We start from the raw sequence: 18473 nt of genomic DNA, 5'->3' as shown, positions 1-18473 counted from the left end.
GTGCAAAATCAGTTACACCTAGCGAGGAACATAAAAGGCAATAAGAAGAGGTTCTTTAAATGCATTAGGAGCAAAAGAAAGATGAAGGAAAGTGTAGGTCCTCTACTTAGCACGGGACAAAAGCTAATAACTGATGACATGAAGAAAGCTGAGGTGTTTAATGCCTCTTTTGCTTCAGTTTTTACTAAAAAGGTTAATGTCAACCAGATACTCAGCACAATCAATATTAACAAGAAGGGGGAAGGAATGCAAACCAAAATAGGGAAAGTACAAGTTAAAGAATATTTAGACAAGTTAGATGGATTCAAGTTGGCAGGGCCTGATGAAATTCATCCTAGGGTACTTAAGGAACAAGCTGAAGCAATCTTGGAACCGTTAGCAATTATCTTTGAGAACTCTTGGAGGATGGGTGAGGTCCCAGAAGACAGAAGAAGGGCAAACATGGCATTTATCTTTAAAAAGGGGAACAAATAAGACGTGGGGAACTATAGACCAGTCAGCTTAACTTTGATACCTGGAAAGATATGGAACATAATCAATATGTAAGCATCCAGAAGATAACGGGGTTATAAGGAAGAGTCAGCATGGATTTGTCAAAAGGCTAACCTCATTCTGGGGTGTAGTGACAGGAGTGTTGTATGCAAGACATGGGGTGGGGGTAATTGTCCCATTCTACTCAGCACTGGTGAGGCCTCAGCTGGAGTTCTGTGTCCAATTCTGGGCACCACATTTTAGGAAAGATGTGAACAAACTGGATACAGTCCAGAGGAGAGCAAAAAAATTATAAAAGGTTTAGAAAACATGACTTATAAGGAAAGGTTAAAAACTCTGGGCATGTTTAGTCTTGAGAAGACTGAGGGGGTTACCTGATATGTCTTCAGATATGTTAAGGCATGGGTTCTCAAACTGAGGGTTGGGACCCCTCAGGGGGTCATGAGGTTATTACAGGGGGGGTCGCGAGCTGTCAACCTCCACCCCAAATCCCGCTTTGCCTCCAGCATTTATAATGGTGTTAAATACAGGGCCGGCTCCAGGGTTTTGGCCGCCCCAAGCAGCAAAAAAAAAAAAAAAAAAAAAGCCGCGATCGTGATCTGCGGCGGCAATTCGGTGGAAAGTCCTTCGCTCCGAGCCTGAGTGAGGGACCATCCGCCGAATTGCCGCCGAATACCTGGACCTGCCGCCCCTCTCCGGAGTGGCCGCCCCAGGTTAAATATATTTAAAAGTGTTTTTAATTTATAAGGGGGGGGGTCGCACTCAGAGGCTTGCTATGTGAAAGGGGTCATCAGTACAAAAGTTTGAGAGCCACTGTGTTAAGTAAGGGCTGTTATAAAGAGGATGGTGATCAATTGTTCTCCATGTCCACTGAAGGTAGGACAAGAAGTAATGGGTTCAATCTGCAGCAAGGGAAATTTAGGTTAGATATTAGGTAAAACTTTCTAACTATAAAGGTAGTTAAGCACTGGAACTGGCTTCCAAGGGAGGTTGTGGTAACCCCATCACTGGAGGTTTTTAAGAACAGGCTCAACAAATACATATCAGGGATCACCTAGGTTTATTTTGTCCTGCCACAGTGCAGAGGACTGGACTTGATGACTTCTCAAGGTCCCTTTCAGCTTTATATTTCTAAGGGCTTGTCTACACTACCCTCCGGATCGGCGGGCAGCGATCGATCCAGCAGGGGTCGATTTTCATGACTGCTGAGCACTCTCCCGTCGACTCTGCTTGCTCTTCTCGTTCTGGTGGAGTACCAGAGTTGACGGGAGAATATCAGCTGTTGACTTCCACAGTGAAGACACCGTGGTAAGTAGATCTAAGTACGTCAACTTCAGCTACGCTATTCACGTAGCTGAAGTTGCGTATCTTAGATCGACCCTGCGTGGTACTGTAGATAAGCCCTTAGATATGTCGTCTTTTTTCTCCACTCCCTCTAAAGATTTAAAATATTTCATCCAAATAATCCATGAAATATTTCCAGTTACAAAATTTTAACACACACTTAGTCCTCATATTAGCGTTCTCTAGACAATTAAAGATTCTTTATTCAACTTTTGAATTCAGACAAGTTTTAATCTTGTTCTAAAAATTACTATGCTTGCCCCTGTTGTTCTTTACCAGAAATGTTTTATGTTTCTTCAAGAATTTATTCAGTTAGGGTACAGTTTTTCCTCTGGCTTGTGCACAGGATGGAGGGTGCAAGTACATCCCGTGCACTGGCCAGAGACAACAGAAATCCTTGTATTCAGGGATACACATTACCCCAAAAAGGGCAGGGATGAGGTAAGGCCATGCACCCTGAGGTGCTCACAATCCCTTCACATACTACTCTTGGGGTGATGTGGTTTTGCATTAGCCTCTATTCAGGGCTAGGCCTAAAATGACACAATTTGAGCCCTGTGTATTGATCAAAATTTCCCTTTTCATAGTCCTTCCTGCCTCATTTATAAACAACTAACAGCAATACTGCAAATGTCCACTCTTCCCTCTTCCACAAAATGCAGGCCTTGTCTACACTGGGGCCTACCAGCCACCAAGGGAGCTATACTGATGTTACTGTTGAGGCTACACCAGCATAACTGATTGCCAACACCACCTACTGTAGACACACAGCACTAATGTAAACTATGATTTGCACCACTGCTTACCCTTAGAATTTGAAGCTAGGGTAAGCTGCCCCACTGCAAGCCAGTTTACTCCAGTGCAGCACCATGTAGTCCTGCTTCCAAGCCACATGTCTTTTCTCTCCCCATAACACACTTTTGATTTCTCTGTTGACCTTTGTGTAACCACATATGCTTATTCTAGGTGAAATTCAGAGTAATTGGGCTGTATGTAGGGAACTCTCCAGGGGTCAGAATTCACAAATTCCTTGGTCTTAATGCTGGAACTGAGGCCACATCCCTCAATGCCCCCTACAAAGGCATTTCCAGCCACTGGATCTGCACCCCTCCATTAGTCTGCTCCCAAATCCTCCTTCTACTGCAACTGTTTCCGCGCCAGTGCAATAGGTGTCTCCACGTTGCACTAGGGGTGTGGTGTCACAACCAGGACGAGGGTGGTCAGACCTAGTGGTCAGAGCAGGAGTTGGGAGTCAGGCCGAGTCTAAGGCAGGCCAGAGAGTGAACTGAGAGTCAGGTGTCAATCAGATTACCAGGAGATGAGGGTTGTGCACCAGGTTACAGACAGCAATTGAATAGCAAAGTCAAGGATAAACTAGGGTCAGAAGCCAGAGTCTAGGATCTCTCACAAGTAGGATCTGAAGCAGAGGAAGGCAGGCCAGGTTATTGCTCAGACAGAGTCCCTTCATTGGCTTCCTGGTTTAAGGACTGGTATTGGCCAATCAGCGGGTTGTGAGGTGCTGCCACTCAGGTCCTGCTGGGTGATACTTCTGGCCTATCTCCATGCCCCTCCCACTCCTGAAATGCTCCCTGCGCCAGGGGCTGCAGGGAGGGAGGAGTAAGAGCTAGCTATGCTGATTCTAAATCCACTGGCTACGTGCGGATGGTTTCAAACTCCTTTGCAGTGCCTGAATAGCACAAAGGGAGCAGAGACAGGTGGTGTCTCAGACTGCTCCAATACTTGTTAAGGGATTAAATAGTAGGGGCCAAAGTTTAGACTCCGATTCCTCCATAATGCGGAACCATTTCATTGCCCACTTGCTTGCAGAAGTTATACAAATCCTGACGAAGAAGGTTCCCTTCTGAGGTGGCTTTATAATGGATGTAAGTGGAAGCCAGGCCCTAGGGGTGACATTCAGAGAGGTGCTACAGATGCTCAGTGTCCCCTTACTGCTTTCTCCTCCAGTCCAGTGCCAGTGCCAGTGTTCCTCTCTGACAATCAGCCAGGTGGGATTTCAGAGGGGTCATCAGGCCAAGAAAGGATCTCTTGTTTAACAGCTTACAGCAGAACTAAGAGTGGTCCTCCCAGGGAAACATGGGAGGAGGGCGAGAGAGAGAGAGAGAGAGAAGGAGGGTGGGGGAAAGCAATAGGGAGATTTGGAGGCAATTATACTCACCCACTGATACAGAGTGTTTGCCCGGCCTTTGTTACTCAGAGTTGCAATTTAAGAGCGGTGAGACTACTAGCTTTCAGTATGACCTTTTTATTTTCAAGTGGTGTGTAGCCAGGAGATTGAAAATTTTTCTTTCCAATATGGATCACAGTGCTGTGATATTTGCCTTTGTCATCTCACGAATAGATTACCACAACATACTATATCAGGGGCTTCTTCTTAAATTCATTTGGAAGCTGATGCAGAAGGTGGCAAGTCACTTCTTAAATGGGTATCTAACTGTGTGCATATTATACCAATACTCTGATCTGTATTGGCTGCCTGTTCATCTCTGGGTGGAGTTCCAGGTGTTAGTTTTGACCTACAAAGCTCTAGCTGGCCTGGGACCTGACTGCTTGAGAGATTGCCCCTCTCTCTGTGCCAGACGGTCACTGTTACAATCAGTGGATGTGCTCAAGCTGAAGCTTTCTTAATATAAAAGGAAAGGAGGTTGTGGCAGGGCATTCTCTATGAGAGCCCCATTGCTTTGGAACTCACTCTCTGGTCCAAAATCGTCCAGGTTTGTTGCCCTTCTTTTTATTGGGCTTTCGGGAAGGGAGGTGTTGCTTGAGGGTGGTATTTAGGGAACGTGGGGTATTTTTCCTTATTTTTTTTCTTTGCTGGGAGAGCTAATTAGCTACTGTCACATACACCTCTACCCCGATATAACGCTGTCCTCTGGAGCCACAAAATCTTACCACGTTATAGGTGAAACCATGTTATATCAAACTTGCTTTGATCCACCAGAGTGCGCAGCACTGCCCCCCCTGGAGCACTGCTTTACCGTGTTATATCCGAATTCGTGTTATATCGGGTCACGTTATATTGGGGTAGAGGTGTATGTGGAAGTTGCTGGTGGTTTGTCTTTCTTTGGTTGAGTTTAAAAATAATTGTAAGGAAAAACAGAGACTAGGATAGGTGTCTTTTGTCTGTGGTTATCATCCCGATTCATAAATAAATAATGTTAGGCCCCTTTCACAAAGGGGGCATTTATTTCTGTTCTAAACCCTACGGGCCTTATCCTCCTACTGTCTGCTTAGTGGAATTGCACAGAGGTTACTCCTGCCTTGTATGTAAACTGGACAGAACATGTAATGTAAGGCTTTGTCCAGTGAGATGTTAATCCTCTAAGAGGGGATAAGAATGTTTTGAAGATGTCCCTTCGTTCTGAAGGAGCTAGAGTATTTCTTCTATAGCTGAAGACTATGATTAATCAATTTGATATGCCAAAAACATTGCACCAAATTCTGGTCTCAGTTACGTTAGTCAGAGCCAAAGGAGCAACTCCATATTTGCAATAATGTAACTGAGAAGAATCTGACCCACTGGAAGGAAACAACCAACCTTAAATTGTATGTAAATGATCTGTAAAGAATTCAGAAAGCAGTGCATGTGAATGAAGAATTCTTTTTGGCGAATAGACAAGTAAAAAAAGAAAGCATTTTGGCTGCAAAATTGGGTAGCGGTTTTAAGCATTTGAAAGACAAATAACATTGGAGAAAAGACTGGGTTAACAAGGAAACACTTGAAGAAAGTATAATCTTAGTTGGCATGCTGACTAGGAAGGTCAGCCCAGTGCACGCGTTCTCAGCTGGAGTTGGGCTCCCTCTGCCAGGCCAATTGTCCTCTGCACTTCAGATACCAAACTAAACTGAAGGTGCCTTCACCCTGCCAGCTCCTTATATTCTAGCAGCTTAAAGAGAGTTTCCTTTTTCCTGTCAATTTATGTATAATTTCCTTACGCTACAAAGAAGGGAGGTTGTGTGTGTGCGTGAGTGCCTTTTTTCCCCCCTCTGAATAGCACAAGGCTCTATAGAAAGCAGTGTAAAGACTCATTCTTTAATACTGTGTTCCCAGCCAGTAAGAATGACAGTCAGTCACTTTTTAAAAGAAGCTTTAATTTGTATTTTATTGATTTTCATACTCATCCTTCTGTAAACATGAAGAATGCAATTATGATCTACCTGTTTATATTTTAAAACTAAAAATATTCCTATCAAGACATATAAAACATTTGTGATTTAAAATACATTGTGAAATATTCCAATTTGTACACACTTCTAATTTATATATGTACATATAAATGTCATGAGCAAAATTTACATATGGGAAAAGAATTTGAACAATTTTCTTTTCAGAGTAGGTATTTAGGGCTAGATTCTAATCCTGATTTCACTGCTGTAAATCCAGAGTAGCTCCAGAATCTGGTCCTCAGTCTATTGAAACAGTGAAATTACATTAGCCACCTTTCTGGGCCAATTTGCCAATTATCAGTTTAAATCATATAGTAGCCATTTATTTTATTTCAGCTAGAGGACAGCAAGAATTGTTTAGAATGTTAGGAAATACTTGTTTACAGATTTCAAAAGATAAGGCAGGTATTTTACTAGCCATGCCACACCTGCACATTGTCAATTGATCTGGAGGTTGCAAGAAGACTTATAAAGGCTTGCTCTTGCCTGAGACACTACTCTGCTATTTGATCTCCTTGATAAACTGAAATCACTTCCAGGATATCTCAGACCATGAGGCACACAGGACTGAGTTTGTATCATAGGGTGGGGAAAAGATAAACAGAAAAATGTGTAAGCTTATTCAAAGATTGTAGTGAGAGTAGGGGTTTTTAGGTTTTGTGTATTCTTGTAATAAATATTACCGTCTCTCTTTTCTTGTAAATGTCTCAGCAGTTCACTTTGTTTCTGAGAACAGAATTCTACTACTTTTTAAAAATAGTGAAATCTTTAACTTTCAGATATTCTAATTCAGTCCTTGAAAATTTTCCATGTGCTTAATAGCACATATTGAATATATTGTTGTGGAAAAAGAAAGAAGGAGATCAGAATTTGTTTAAATGAGAATATGTTGTAACCATTGAAAAGATTTTGTGATCTGTTTTTCATATATTTTACCAGCACAAATAAATTTTATCTTCTTAATTTCAAAACTAGTTTGCCTTAACATCAGACGGCACTTCTGTGAAACACTATGCAAATCAAACTTCTAATTGACATATGCCTAAACAAATTTATAATTTACTCAAAGTTAAATCTTTATTTATGCAAATAAAACTTAACATAAATGAATTTATGAAGCAAATCATAAAGGAACAAACAAACAAATTATCATACTATCTATATCTAAAATACAAAATTATGAAAACAGTAAAAGGCCTGGGCCTGCATTTCTCTTGCACTCACACCTCTCCACTGAATTAATTGACAGTTTAGGTGTGCAAGAAATGCAGGATTTGTGCTGGTTGGGTAGAATTGCTATTTGTAATAATTTAATCTATCTCCACAGTGGAGATAGATTACCAAGAACATGTAACTTCTTATAATTTAAAATTGCATCACATAAGTTTAAAAAGCAGCTCTTCAGTTAGCGTGTTAATAAAACAATTCTTAAACTTTGAAGTTGGCCAGATTTTATTTTTTAGAATATCAGTTATTTTGGAGATGATGGGTGGTTGCATGATTCAAACAGAGAACTGGGAATCAGGAGTTCTGGCTTCAGTTCCTAGCTCTTTCACAAACTTTCACCGTGACGTTGGACAAACCACTTTCTGCCTCGGTTTTCCTTTTCATTGTAAAAATTCAGGATAATACTTCACTAGCTCACAGTATTGGAATGAGGCTTAATGGGAGTTCCACGTGTGAAGGACTTACAGATGCTGACCTTAGTGTTCGCTGTAGTACATTGATAAGAAAGTGACATACTGTATTCTTAACTTGCAACTCAAGTCCCTATGCTGCCCTCTATCAACACATGGAATTCACATTAACGTCAATAGGAATTGTGTACATGCATTTAGCAGATTATGTGGGCTTAAGTAAGAAAAATATAAGTTGAATTTAAAAAAAATCAAATAGCATGTGACAGCAAATATACAACTTTGAACAACAACAAGAATTCTTTTTATAAGGGAGGGGAGAACTGCTATGGTAAGTGGGAAATGCTGAATTCTGTAGCTGGGTCCTTCCATAGACTTCATTAGCTATACAGCAATAGCACCATAGCACAGTCACTACAATAGATCATAATAAACTAACTCATCTCCTGTATCTCAAAATACAAAGCTCAGGATACCTGAACAACCTTTTTCTGTCAATTTTTAATTTCCATTTTCTGATTCTCATCAGGAAGCCACTATCTCTTTTCTCCATCAGGCAAACTATTCAGATAAGATATGAGAGGGTGGAAATAGGACAAAATAAAAACTTACAGTAGATAGTACTCCTGATTATGTCTATTACCAGGTCAAATAGGTACAGGAAAGGGTCTAATAATAACACAGGTTTCATAGGAGGGGGAGTTAGTGTAAGGGTTTGGACTCAAGCACTCAGCCTGTTTTGGGAGAAGAATTATTGTAATTAGTGAGAGTAAACCTCTCTGTTTTTCAGCAAAAGAACTATGAAACATAAAATCTGGCTGGCAACTACCAAATGAAAAACACTTTTGTAGCAAATACACGTTTTAAAATTTGTCATTGCTTATCCACCTAAAGAAAATGAGACATGACAGTTCTTTGTTTACACAGGGCCGGAGGTACTCCATTGCATAATTAGACAATGTTTTATCAATCAAATGATGATAGTCCTGAACAAATGATAAGGAATAGTGTCACACTTTTAAAACAAACATTCTCATTAATGACTTTCTACAGGACAACTGGAATAATGCATATGGACTGTCTTGGTCCTTTAAAATTCCTCCTTTCCTGCAGTGGATTTTCTACCCTTCAGGATGTATTCCATTAAATAACAGTGAATTCATGAGAAATATCTTGAGACCCTTTCTGTAAACATGAGGAATTTTAGAGGGCCAAAACTGCATAAGGAGTAGCACCATTCTTCAAGAAACAGATCAGTAGAAGGAGATTTCTTTTAAACAGCAGCAGTCCACAGTACCAGCATTATCATCATCATGCTCAGCTATAACTTTCCTTTTTCACAAATTAGTTAAGAAACAGGCCCTCAAGACATGGGACACTTTCCAGTTTTAGCATTCATCCCATCAAGTTAAGTATTTTATTTCTGTCTTTACTACATTCAGAATAGTTACTCCAATTATGACTCTTCAAAGCACACACTAAGCATCAAAAGCGGTTTCTCTCTTATACTTCGAGCCCCAGCCTGCTCCTTTTGAAGTCAATGGCAAAATTCCCATTTGGCTTCAAGACTATACCCTTATTCAATATTTTATTGTGTATGTGAAAAGTTCTGTTTTATTACAGAGTATAAACTATAATTCATTAACAACTATCCTTGTTTCTTAAAATATGGCAATTCACTCTGAAAAGTCTAAACGTACTCTAAGTAGTATAATAAACTAAAATGAAATAATAATAAGTAATGATCTTAATAAATAAGAATCTTAATATGAGGCAACTTAACTGATGTAGTGAGCAACACTCTAATAGGCTAGTAAGCCTCAGCTGGTAGAAAATAGTAATATTCACATTTTCTAATTATTTCAATGTCAGAGCAATTTTAAAAACTTGTGTATTCCTGTCAAGTTAAATTTAGGAAACACAATAATTGAACAAAATCTGTTTTACCATTACTTGAGAATATATCACCAAATTTAAATTATAGCCAGAGCTCTGAACAACATACATTTAATATGCATATTCTTCTTTTCAAACAAACAATTTTGTTTCTTTTATCAAAGCTATTTTCATTCAATTTAGCTCCTTCTCAATATATGTTTAGTACTTAGAGTTTATTATTCACACAGCAGCTCTACCTTTTTTGTGTTACCAAGTTTCACGACCATAGGTGAAGGGGGAAATGAATTCAGAATGGTTTTTTTCCCCACTTGAAATTTGGATTGGTAATCCCATCAAAGCATCTTTATGATAACTGTTGCAACAAGTATGTCAACAGGAAAAAAAGCATGGATAAACACATTCAGCATCAGATATACTGTATCTAGATGCAGAGAACTTGGACTCGTCTGCAAAAGTGTACATAATCAGAAATTAAGACAATTTATAGTGTCAGTAAAATTAGTGCCTTGTATTAGTAGTTTCAAAACAAAAACCAAGACAAGCAAAACAGTGACCAAAAATAAATAAATAAATAAAAAATAAGTTTTTTTCTTTCAGAATTTTCCCTGGTACCAACTCCTATTCTCAAGCCCAACACAACTCAACACACAACAGAAAGTGTACAGTCTTTGATTTAACTGCAAGCAATTCAATAGAGACTCAGCTGAAATGTTCAAATCACGCAAGTATCTCTGTCATAAGAAAGACCAGGGCTAGAGGGTCTGACATAAAGTAACAATTATCTGACATATGAACAGCTCTTGTACTTCCAACCACCTGTTTCAGCACGGGGCTAGTTTGATCAGGAACAGGTTTAAACTACTGTTTTCTCCGCATGTTCTGGGTGACGGAGTTACTTGTTCTGAATAACAAAAAGCAGCAGCGCTGTATTTGAATGTTAGCGCTGCATTTTACCCGCTCTCTCTTCTTTATTCTATTAACTTTCAAACCCCTAGACAGATCAGTTAAAGATTAAATCAGCAGCAGTTCAAAGCCTTGTCCCGGGAAGCAAAGGTAAAGATAACGTACGTGTAGCTCTAATCCAGGTTTTGCTATTGCCTCACTTTTAATTACCCAATAAATGGCCCATCATATAGCAATCCTGTAAGTGTATCAGCCCGTCTGGTTTGGGTAACGCTAGGGCAGACCGACGTCTCTAAACGCTTTATAACCAATTTCTTGATTAAAAGGCGATTAGGAACTTACTGAAGTGATGGATGTGGAAATGGATTCAAACTATTCAGCCCTTGAGCAAGATAGTGATCGGGAGCATTTCCTATGGAGGCGGCTGTCATCTCGGGTTAGCGCAGGGAGAGCAGCACATCTGGGCTTCCACAGCGCTCTCCTTTCGGCGCAGCTGGAGCGGAGCCCGCTCTCGGCAGTCTCCCCAGGTGCACGATCGGCCTCCGCGAGGCTGAGCGCCCACCTCGCAGGCAACTCCCTGGTGGTGCCTCGCTCCCCACCCTTGCAGCCAGGGGCCTAGCCCCAGCTGCCGGTCCCCACCCCACACGGCCCCATAAGGGGGGGCGGCCACTTACAGGTAGGAGGTGAAGAGGCTGAGGTTGGTGGGCACCGCTGTGAGCCCCCGGTCGGAGCAGTCCGCCCTGAGGAGCATCCCGTCCTGTTCACACTGGCACAGGGCCGGGCAGCCCCTCTGCCGCCTCCCGGCGGGGCTCGCCAAGCCCCCGCTGCTAGCCCCAGGCAGCCCGAGGAAGCAGAGCAGGAGCAGCGCGCTGGCCGGGCAGGAGGTGTCCATGGTGCCAGCGGGCGCTGGTAGCCGCTGGGCTCTACACCGCTGTCCTGTAGGGCGCTGTTTCACACACACCCCCCCGGCTCAGCCGGAGACTGGGAAAGAAGCTGCCGCAGCCCCAGCTGCTGATGCTGCAAGGAAGCTGCCCGCCCTGGCGCGGGGAGCTGCTGCTGCTCTTGCAGCCGGAGCCTGGCCTGGAGCGCGAGCTGCTGCAGCCGGAGCGGGAGCCCGAGCTGCCGCCGGCGCGCTGCGCTCTGGAGCAACATCTCAGTTTACACGCTGTTTTAAAGAGCCGCAGCCTGCCCCGCGCGCCCACTGACGCCGCCCAAGCTTTGCCCGCGGCCGCGCTCCTGGGTCCTGCCAGCGCCTCTGGGAGTTCCAGGAGCGGGAGGGGGAGATCGGGAGGGGGCGTTCTTGGCCTCTACCTGCCGCGCGTACTGCCTATGGAGCGCGGCGGGCGGTGCACAGAGCAGGGCCAGCCCTGGGGAGAGGCGGCGGAGGCGGGCTGGGGCTTGGAGCGCCAAGGGGTGCGGGGCAGGCCCTGCCGGCTCAGCCCAAAGGCGAGAAAACGGAGTAGGGCAGGGAGCTGCTTGCAAACCAGGCAGTGCCGCCAGGTTCCTCCTGGGTGCCATGTGCCGCCCGTGCAGCGAGCTCCCCCAGCCTCAGCTGGAAGGCACTGACTGAGAGCAAAGAGGTAGCATTGGGAGACCATGTTCCCAAAGTGACTAAGCCGTTTTGGCTCCTTTGAAGTTTTTACCCTTAGGTTTTATCCAGTATTTAGATGAGATCACACAAGGGAGGCTTCTTGGGAAGTTTAATTTCACATGTAGTTGGCCTGTGGGGACAAATTGTCCTCAAATAGCACATTTGAGGACAATTTGACTGGCCTCTGAAATGTTTTCAAGTCAAATGCCACCACATGGCTCCAGCTTCTGGCAGCACATGGGACCCTCCTGGTCAGAAGTCAGACAATCCTACAAAATTGGGGACAAGTTGTGTCCTTAGGAGAAAAGCAGCCTGTATGTATTATTATTGACTGATACCATTATACCTCTCCTTCATGGGTTAGCACTGCAGAGATAAGTAATTTTCAAACATAAAAATGATATAGTGTCTGGGCTGTGTAGAAATGTGGCACATATTGGGCTTGAAATGAAAGACATTTCTCATACTGGGGGACAGTTTAGTGGCATGTCTGACCTGATCAGACCAGCTGAAGTAACACTATACTTACAGACAGAACAGGCAGTTGGCTAGGGCACTTTAGTATCTGATTAATTTGAGTGGCTACAGGCTTTGAGGGGTGACCATTTTCCAGTTGTTATAGGACAGGGAAAGCTTGTTGCATCAGCCTGTAAACCAGCATCACCTTTACTCCAGTAAAATGCAACACCAAAGCTCATTCTTTGCAAGAGTAGAACATTCCTGTAACATTTGCTGCTTTCACACTTTGAAAAACCAGCTCTAACATGATATGCATAGTGATTTTGTACTGATCTCACAGTAATACAGTATTTATTTTATTTATTTAGGGTTAGAGCAATATAAAAATACATTTCAAAAGCTAAAAGGAAATTAGGGGCAAACTTCTATAGTCTTTCTATAAGAACTGGGTGTGTGACTCCCATTTGTGCCTTTGGAAATCTCTACCTAAGTTAATATGGATTGGATTTGCAGCTGGTGCAAATTGGTGTAGTTCCATTGACTTCAGTGAGGTGGTGCCAATTTATACCAGCTGTGAATCTGTTCCTAAATTTCTGTTCATCTTAATAGATCTTTAGGGGTGAGACTTTTATTTCTCAAACTCAATTAGACATGAGTTTAGGTAGTAAATGGGTCCTTAGGCCATATCTATCAGCATAAAGCAATTCAAAATTACATTTTCAGTTTTATGGGGCCAATCCTAAATTTTGATGGATGGTCAGGGATTCCTGTCATGAACAAGGAGAACCTTGCCCATGGTAGCAATCCCCAGCCTTTTTCTGCACCTTAGATGGAACAAAAGATGGATTTTGGCTGTGGGAGGCGTACAGGCAACCTGTAAGACAGATGATGAAGTTCATCCCTCATGCATCATAATGCATTTGCACCAGTCACAAGCCCCAGATTTGTGTCTGGTTACCAATTTACTAATCCAAGTCCTACTCCTGTCCCCACTGAAGTCAGTAGCAAAACTTGCATTCACTACAATGGGAGTAGGATTGTGCTGTTTGTGACTAACTGGTAGATCAGACTACCTGGGTATTGGAAAGCATTCATGAAAGTGTTATGGGCCTGATGAATATAGAGAATAGTCCAAAATAATGGCCTAATGAGAAGTCCAGGAAGATAGCATATAAATGGATATATCTAGTTTGTAATTATTGTTCCCCACCTCTGCACCATCATTTGATGTAATATGAGCTGCATAGGTGGCCTTACACTGGAGCAGAAATGCTTTTATTTAAAATAAATAAAAATAGCTTCTACTTTCCTGTCGTGTAAATCCATATCCACCAGAGCACTGAGAGACTCTCCTCCGCAAACACCCTTTCATGTGCTCATGATAACAATGTCTGGAAGTACAAGGGACACGTAAGGCATGAATGGATGGGGAGAAAAACTGTGCAGGATACAGTGTTTACTCTGTGCAACCACTGAGACACCTTGGCACCTGCCCTAGAGAGCAGTTTCCCTATCTGACCGCTTTGAGTACTGCTTACCCCTGTGCAGGATCAATACCTTTGTTTCTGAATTATGTGATTTCAGAGTAATCTCTCACTGAATACCATTGAATAGGTTCATGCTTGTGGGCTTGTTAAATAACAGATATCTGAATACTTTACTTTCATCTGTGTCAAAATGGCCACTTCAAAAACATGCATTGCATGCCACTAGAATGTTTAATATAAGTTGCCAAAAGATGCCAGAATAACTTTAGTTAATAAGTAAATATTTTTTCATAAGAATAGTGAAATCATATTTACACAACTTGGTGGGCTATTATAGACTTATATAATTTGTTCTAAAAGGTAGAGTCCATTGTTTACCCTGCTCATTTCATGTTGAGGATATAATCAGTATTACGCTGATACTTCCTTCAGATAAACTTAGTTTAATTAATTAGGAGGGGTAGAGAAAGGTTTAACTATATATTTAATTTAGGTATTATTTATTTTGCATGAATACTTTTGTTCAGCTAATACATGACTTTGAAATATTAAAAAATAAAACATACCTTTATTTAATTATAGCTAATATAAACATGAACTTTTAAGAGAAGACTGTTTTAAAAAACTCATTAAAAGCAGGATGTGGTGGGACGGGAGCACTCTGTATGACTGAATTTCAATCAGACCATTACAGTTATTTTGTTTTAGTATTTCTTATATGTAAAGTCCCTTGTTTCCCCATAAGGAAGAAAGAAAAACAAAATTTCTCATTTGAGATAATGCATGAGTAAGGCCCTACCAAATTCATGGCTATGAAATCTGGTCTTTTGTGTGCTTTTTACCCTATACTATACAGATTTCACGGGGGAGACTAGCGTTTCTTAAATTGGGGGTCCTGACCCAAAAGAGAGTTGCAGGGGAGTCACAAGGTTACTTCTGCGCTGCTGCTTTCAGAGCTGGGCGGCTGGAGAGCGACGGCTGTTGGCCAGGCGCCCAGCTCTGAAGGCAGCGCCCCGCCAGAAGCAGCGCAGAAATAAGGGTGGCAATACCATACCATACCACCCATACTTCTGCGCTGCTGCTTTCAGAGCTGGGCAGCTGGAGAGTGGCGCCCGCTGACTGAGGGCCCAGCTCTGCAGACAGCAGCTCTGCCTTCAGAGCTGGGCTCCCAGCCAGCAGCCTCTGCTCTACAGCTACCCAGCTCCGAAGGCAGCACCGCCGCCAGCAGCAGCATAGAAATAAGGGGAGTAGTACTACAACCCCCACCTACAATAACCTTGCGACCACCTCCCCCCAGCTCCTTTTTGGGTTAGGACCCCTACAATTACAACACTGTGAAATTTCAGATTTAAGTAGCTGAAATCATGAAATTTATTATTTTTAAAATCCCATGACCATGAAATTGACCAAAATGGACCGTGAATTTGGTAGGGCCCTATGCATGAGTTGCTGTTATTGGTCCAAAGGGATATAAGTGGTACCCTTACAGTTCCTCAGAGGAGATTACAATTTCTTCGGGAATGATCCTTCAGAGCAAATGTGTTTCTAACATCTAAGCATATTCTACTGTCACTACAATCCTGGCCCCATTGATATCAATGGCAAAGTTCCTCTTGACTCCAGTGGAGCCAGAAATACACCCTTGTTTCACAGATGATAAACACAGATGATAATTGCAGCTGATAAACAGCACTATCTGTTAGGTATTTTAATACACTGGGGAGTCTTTAATGTGATTTGCAAGTATAAAAGACTTCCAGCTCATTTAAAAATGATACATAAAATTATGTACCTATATTTATGGTTTATTGGTACAGTGCACCATGTTGATGGAATTTTGTGTATTTACAGTATTAAATGCTATATTATATACATGTTATCAGTGCACAGAAAAATATAAACCTGGATATTATTAAACCTGGATATTTCAGACATATGGATTAACAGCCTGCAAAATTACAGGTTTACACAGAATATATAAAATCATGAATGGTGTGGAGAAAGTGAATAAGGAAAAGTTATTTACTTGTTCCCATAATATAAGAACTAGGGGCCACCAAATGAAATTAATGGGCAGCAGGTTTAAAACAAATAAAAGGAAGTTCTTCTTCACACAGTGCACAGTCAACCTGTGGAACTCCTTGCCTGAGGAGGTTGTGAAGGCTAGGACTATAACAGGGTTTAAAAGAGAACTAGATAAATTCATGGAGGTTAAGTCCATTCATGGCTATTAGCCAGGATGAGTAAGGAATGGTGTCCCTAGCCTCTGTTTGTCAGAGGGTGGAGATGGATGGCAGGAGAGAGATCACTTGATCATTACCTGTTAGGTTCACTCCCTCTGGGGCACCTGGCATTGGCCACTGTTGGCACACAGGATACTGGGCTGGATGGACGTTTGGTCTGACCCAGTATGGCCGGTCTTATGTTCTTAAGTAGAAGCTGCTTTCTAAAATACAGGAGTATAAAAGAACATTGGGGACCACCAAACTTCTAATATTATTTCTCTTCTACAGCTTAGAATGATTGAAAAGATTTTAAAAATTGTGGCTAAAAACAGCTCCCAGGATGAGAATATAAGTTTCAGCCATATAAAATTCTAACACCACCATCTCACAACAGTTGCCACAGCCAAAATAGGATTTAAAACAGAAGTGTCAACAGAGTACAGCAGCCACTGCTTAAATATTAAAGAATTTTCAATTCAGTGACAAACTAAAAAAATATGACAGCAAAGGAGGAGGTGGAATTTCAGATGCTTGGTGTACAGTAGGGTTGCCAACCCTCCAGGATTGTCCCGGAGTCTCCAGGAATTAAAGATTAATCTTTAATTAAAGAATATGTCATGTGATGAAACCTCCAGGAATTCGTCCAACCATAATTGGCGACCCTAGTGTGCAGTTTAATTATTTTAAGAGAAAACCTTACTTCTTCCCTCCTCGCCCAGATGTGTTGAGCACCCTGAATGCAACGAAACTGTGTGGTTAAACTGCAGGTGGCCTGCATCCTTTGCCCACCATGGAGCTGAGCTCTGCATGATTCTTCCAAGTTATCACGTGGTTTAATTAGAGAGAGGATTCAATGAGACTGTGCAGTTCCATTAATACTTGGGCTGCCTAGTGGCTGCAGAGCAATACTGCTACTGTCCTGTGACCCGAGCAGGAAGATTTCTTTCCCTCTGATCCCTGCAGAACAACTCTACCCTGCCAGTGCTCTCTGAGATCGCCTCAGCACCAGTATTTGCCTTTTATTTTTATCTTGATTAAGGAGTTTTGTCTATACCTGAGAAAGTCAAATATGTATAACACAAATCTCTCTCTCTCCACTCACTAGCTGTATATAGCATCTTTCATCCCAGGATCTCAAACCATTGTACAAACATCAATTTATTTAGCTACACAACACACTTATGACTTAGGTAAGTAACACTGTGTCCATATTACATGTAAGTCCTGTTGCCTGAAGTCTGAGAGAGAAGAGAGCTCAGTGCTGTCTCCTGTTGGGTAAGGGAGCTTGGATCAAGCTAGAAAAGGGAAAGAGATAGGGAAAAACTCTTCTGTTTATTGCAGACTGTGTGTGTGTGTGTGTGTGTGTGTGTGTAATATCAAGGCTTCTAGATATGTTGTATCCACCAGGCAAAGTATTAACAAACTTCAACAGAACTTTATTTACAGTGGAAGTCTCTTTTCCAAGCTGTAGCTGCACACTCTGTAACTCTCCCAGGCTCCTCAACTCCTCCCCCCTCCTTCCTGTTTCCTGTCCTTTCAGACTCCCAACAGCCAGTGCTCCCAGTTCTAATAATCACATGCAGCATCTAAACACCACATTCCCTCCTCTCTTAAGAAACTTTCCAAATTAAAATAAACGTTGTTCTAACCCCAGGAACAAATATGAAACAAGACACTATACTGTTGGCAGGAATATTACACTGAAAACACTGTAGATACTACATAACATAGTCTTTATTCCAGGCAGGTGGTCGTCTGAGTCTGACAGGCCGTCTCTCAAGCCCCAGTTCCAGTGCAATGTCTTACCACATTTTCGTTTCCAGGCTTATATTCCAGTTCATAATTGAAAGAGAGTAGTCTTGCAGACCATCTAGCAATACGATATCCTGCTCTTCCCAATCCTTTCGTGGTGAGCAATGTCGTCAAAGGGCTGTGGTCTGTGCGCAACTTGAACATGCGGCCCCACAGGTAAGTTCTCCATATTTCAGTAGCCCAGACACAAGCAAGTGCTTCTTTTTCAACTGTAGAATATTTTCTCTCAGCATTACTTAGTGTCCTTGAAGCAAATGCAACAGTCCTCTCAGTGTTGTCCTCATGAAGTTGTGTGAGGACAGCCCCAAGTCCATAATCAGAAGCATCGGTAGTTACAATTGTGGGCAATGTGGGACTGAATAATGCAAGTACTGGACTATGTACAATCAAGTCTTTCACCCTTTCGAAACTAGCTTGTGCATCCGTTGTCCACACTAAG

General features: G+C 42.2%; 1 protein-coding gene across 1 annotated transcript in view; it reads right to left on the bottom strand.

The window, feature by feature from the left end:
* LGR5 (leucine rich repeat containing G protein-coupled receptor 5) overlaps window positions 1-11352 on the bottom strand; it is a 134520-nt gene extending 123168 nt beyond the window's left edge. Inside the window, exon 1 of the mRNA XM_065406449.1 lies at window positions 11135-11352. Within this exon, the coding sequence (XP_065262521.1) occupies window positions 11135-11352 (218 nt within the window). The remainder of the gene's footprint in view (window positions 1-11134) is intronic.
* Between the last annotated feature and the right edge of the window lie 7121 nt (window positions 11353-18473).

This window comes from Emys orbicularis, chromosome 1 (assembly GCF_028017835.1).
Source record: "Emys orbicularis isolate rEmyOrb1 chromosome 1, rEmyOrb1.hap1, whole genome shotgun sequence".
Taxonomy (NCBI): domain Eukaryota; kingdom Metazoa; phylum Chordata; order Testudines; family Emydidae; genus Emys; species Emys orbicularis.
The sequence above is the reverse complement of the archived record's forward strand: the minus strand, read 5'-3'. Positions and strand labels throughout refer to the sequence as shown.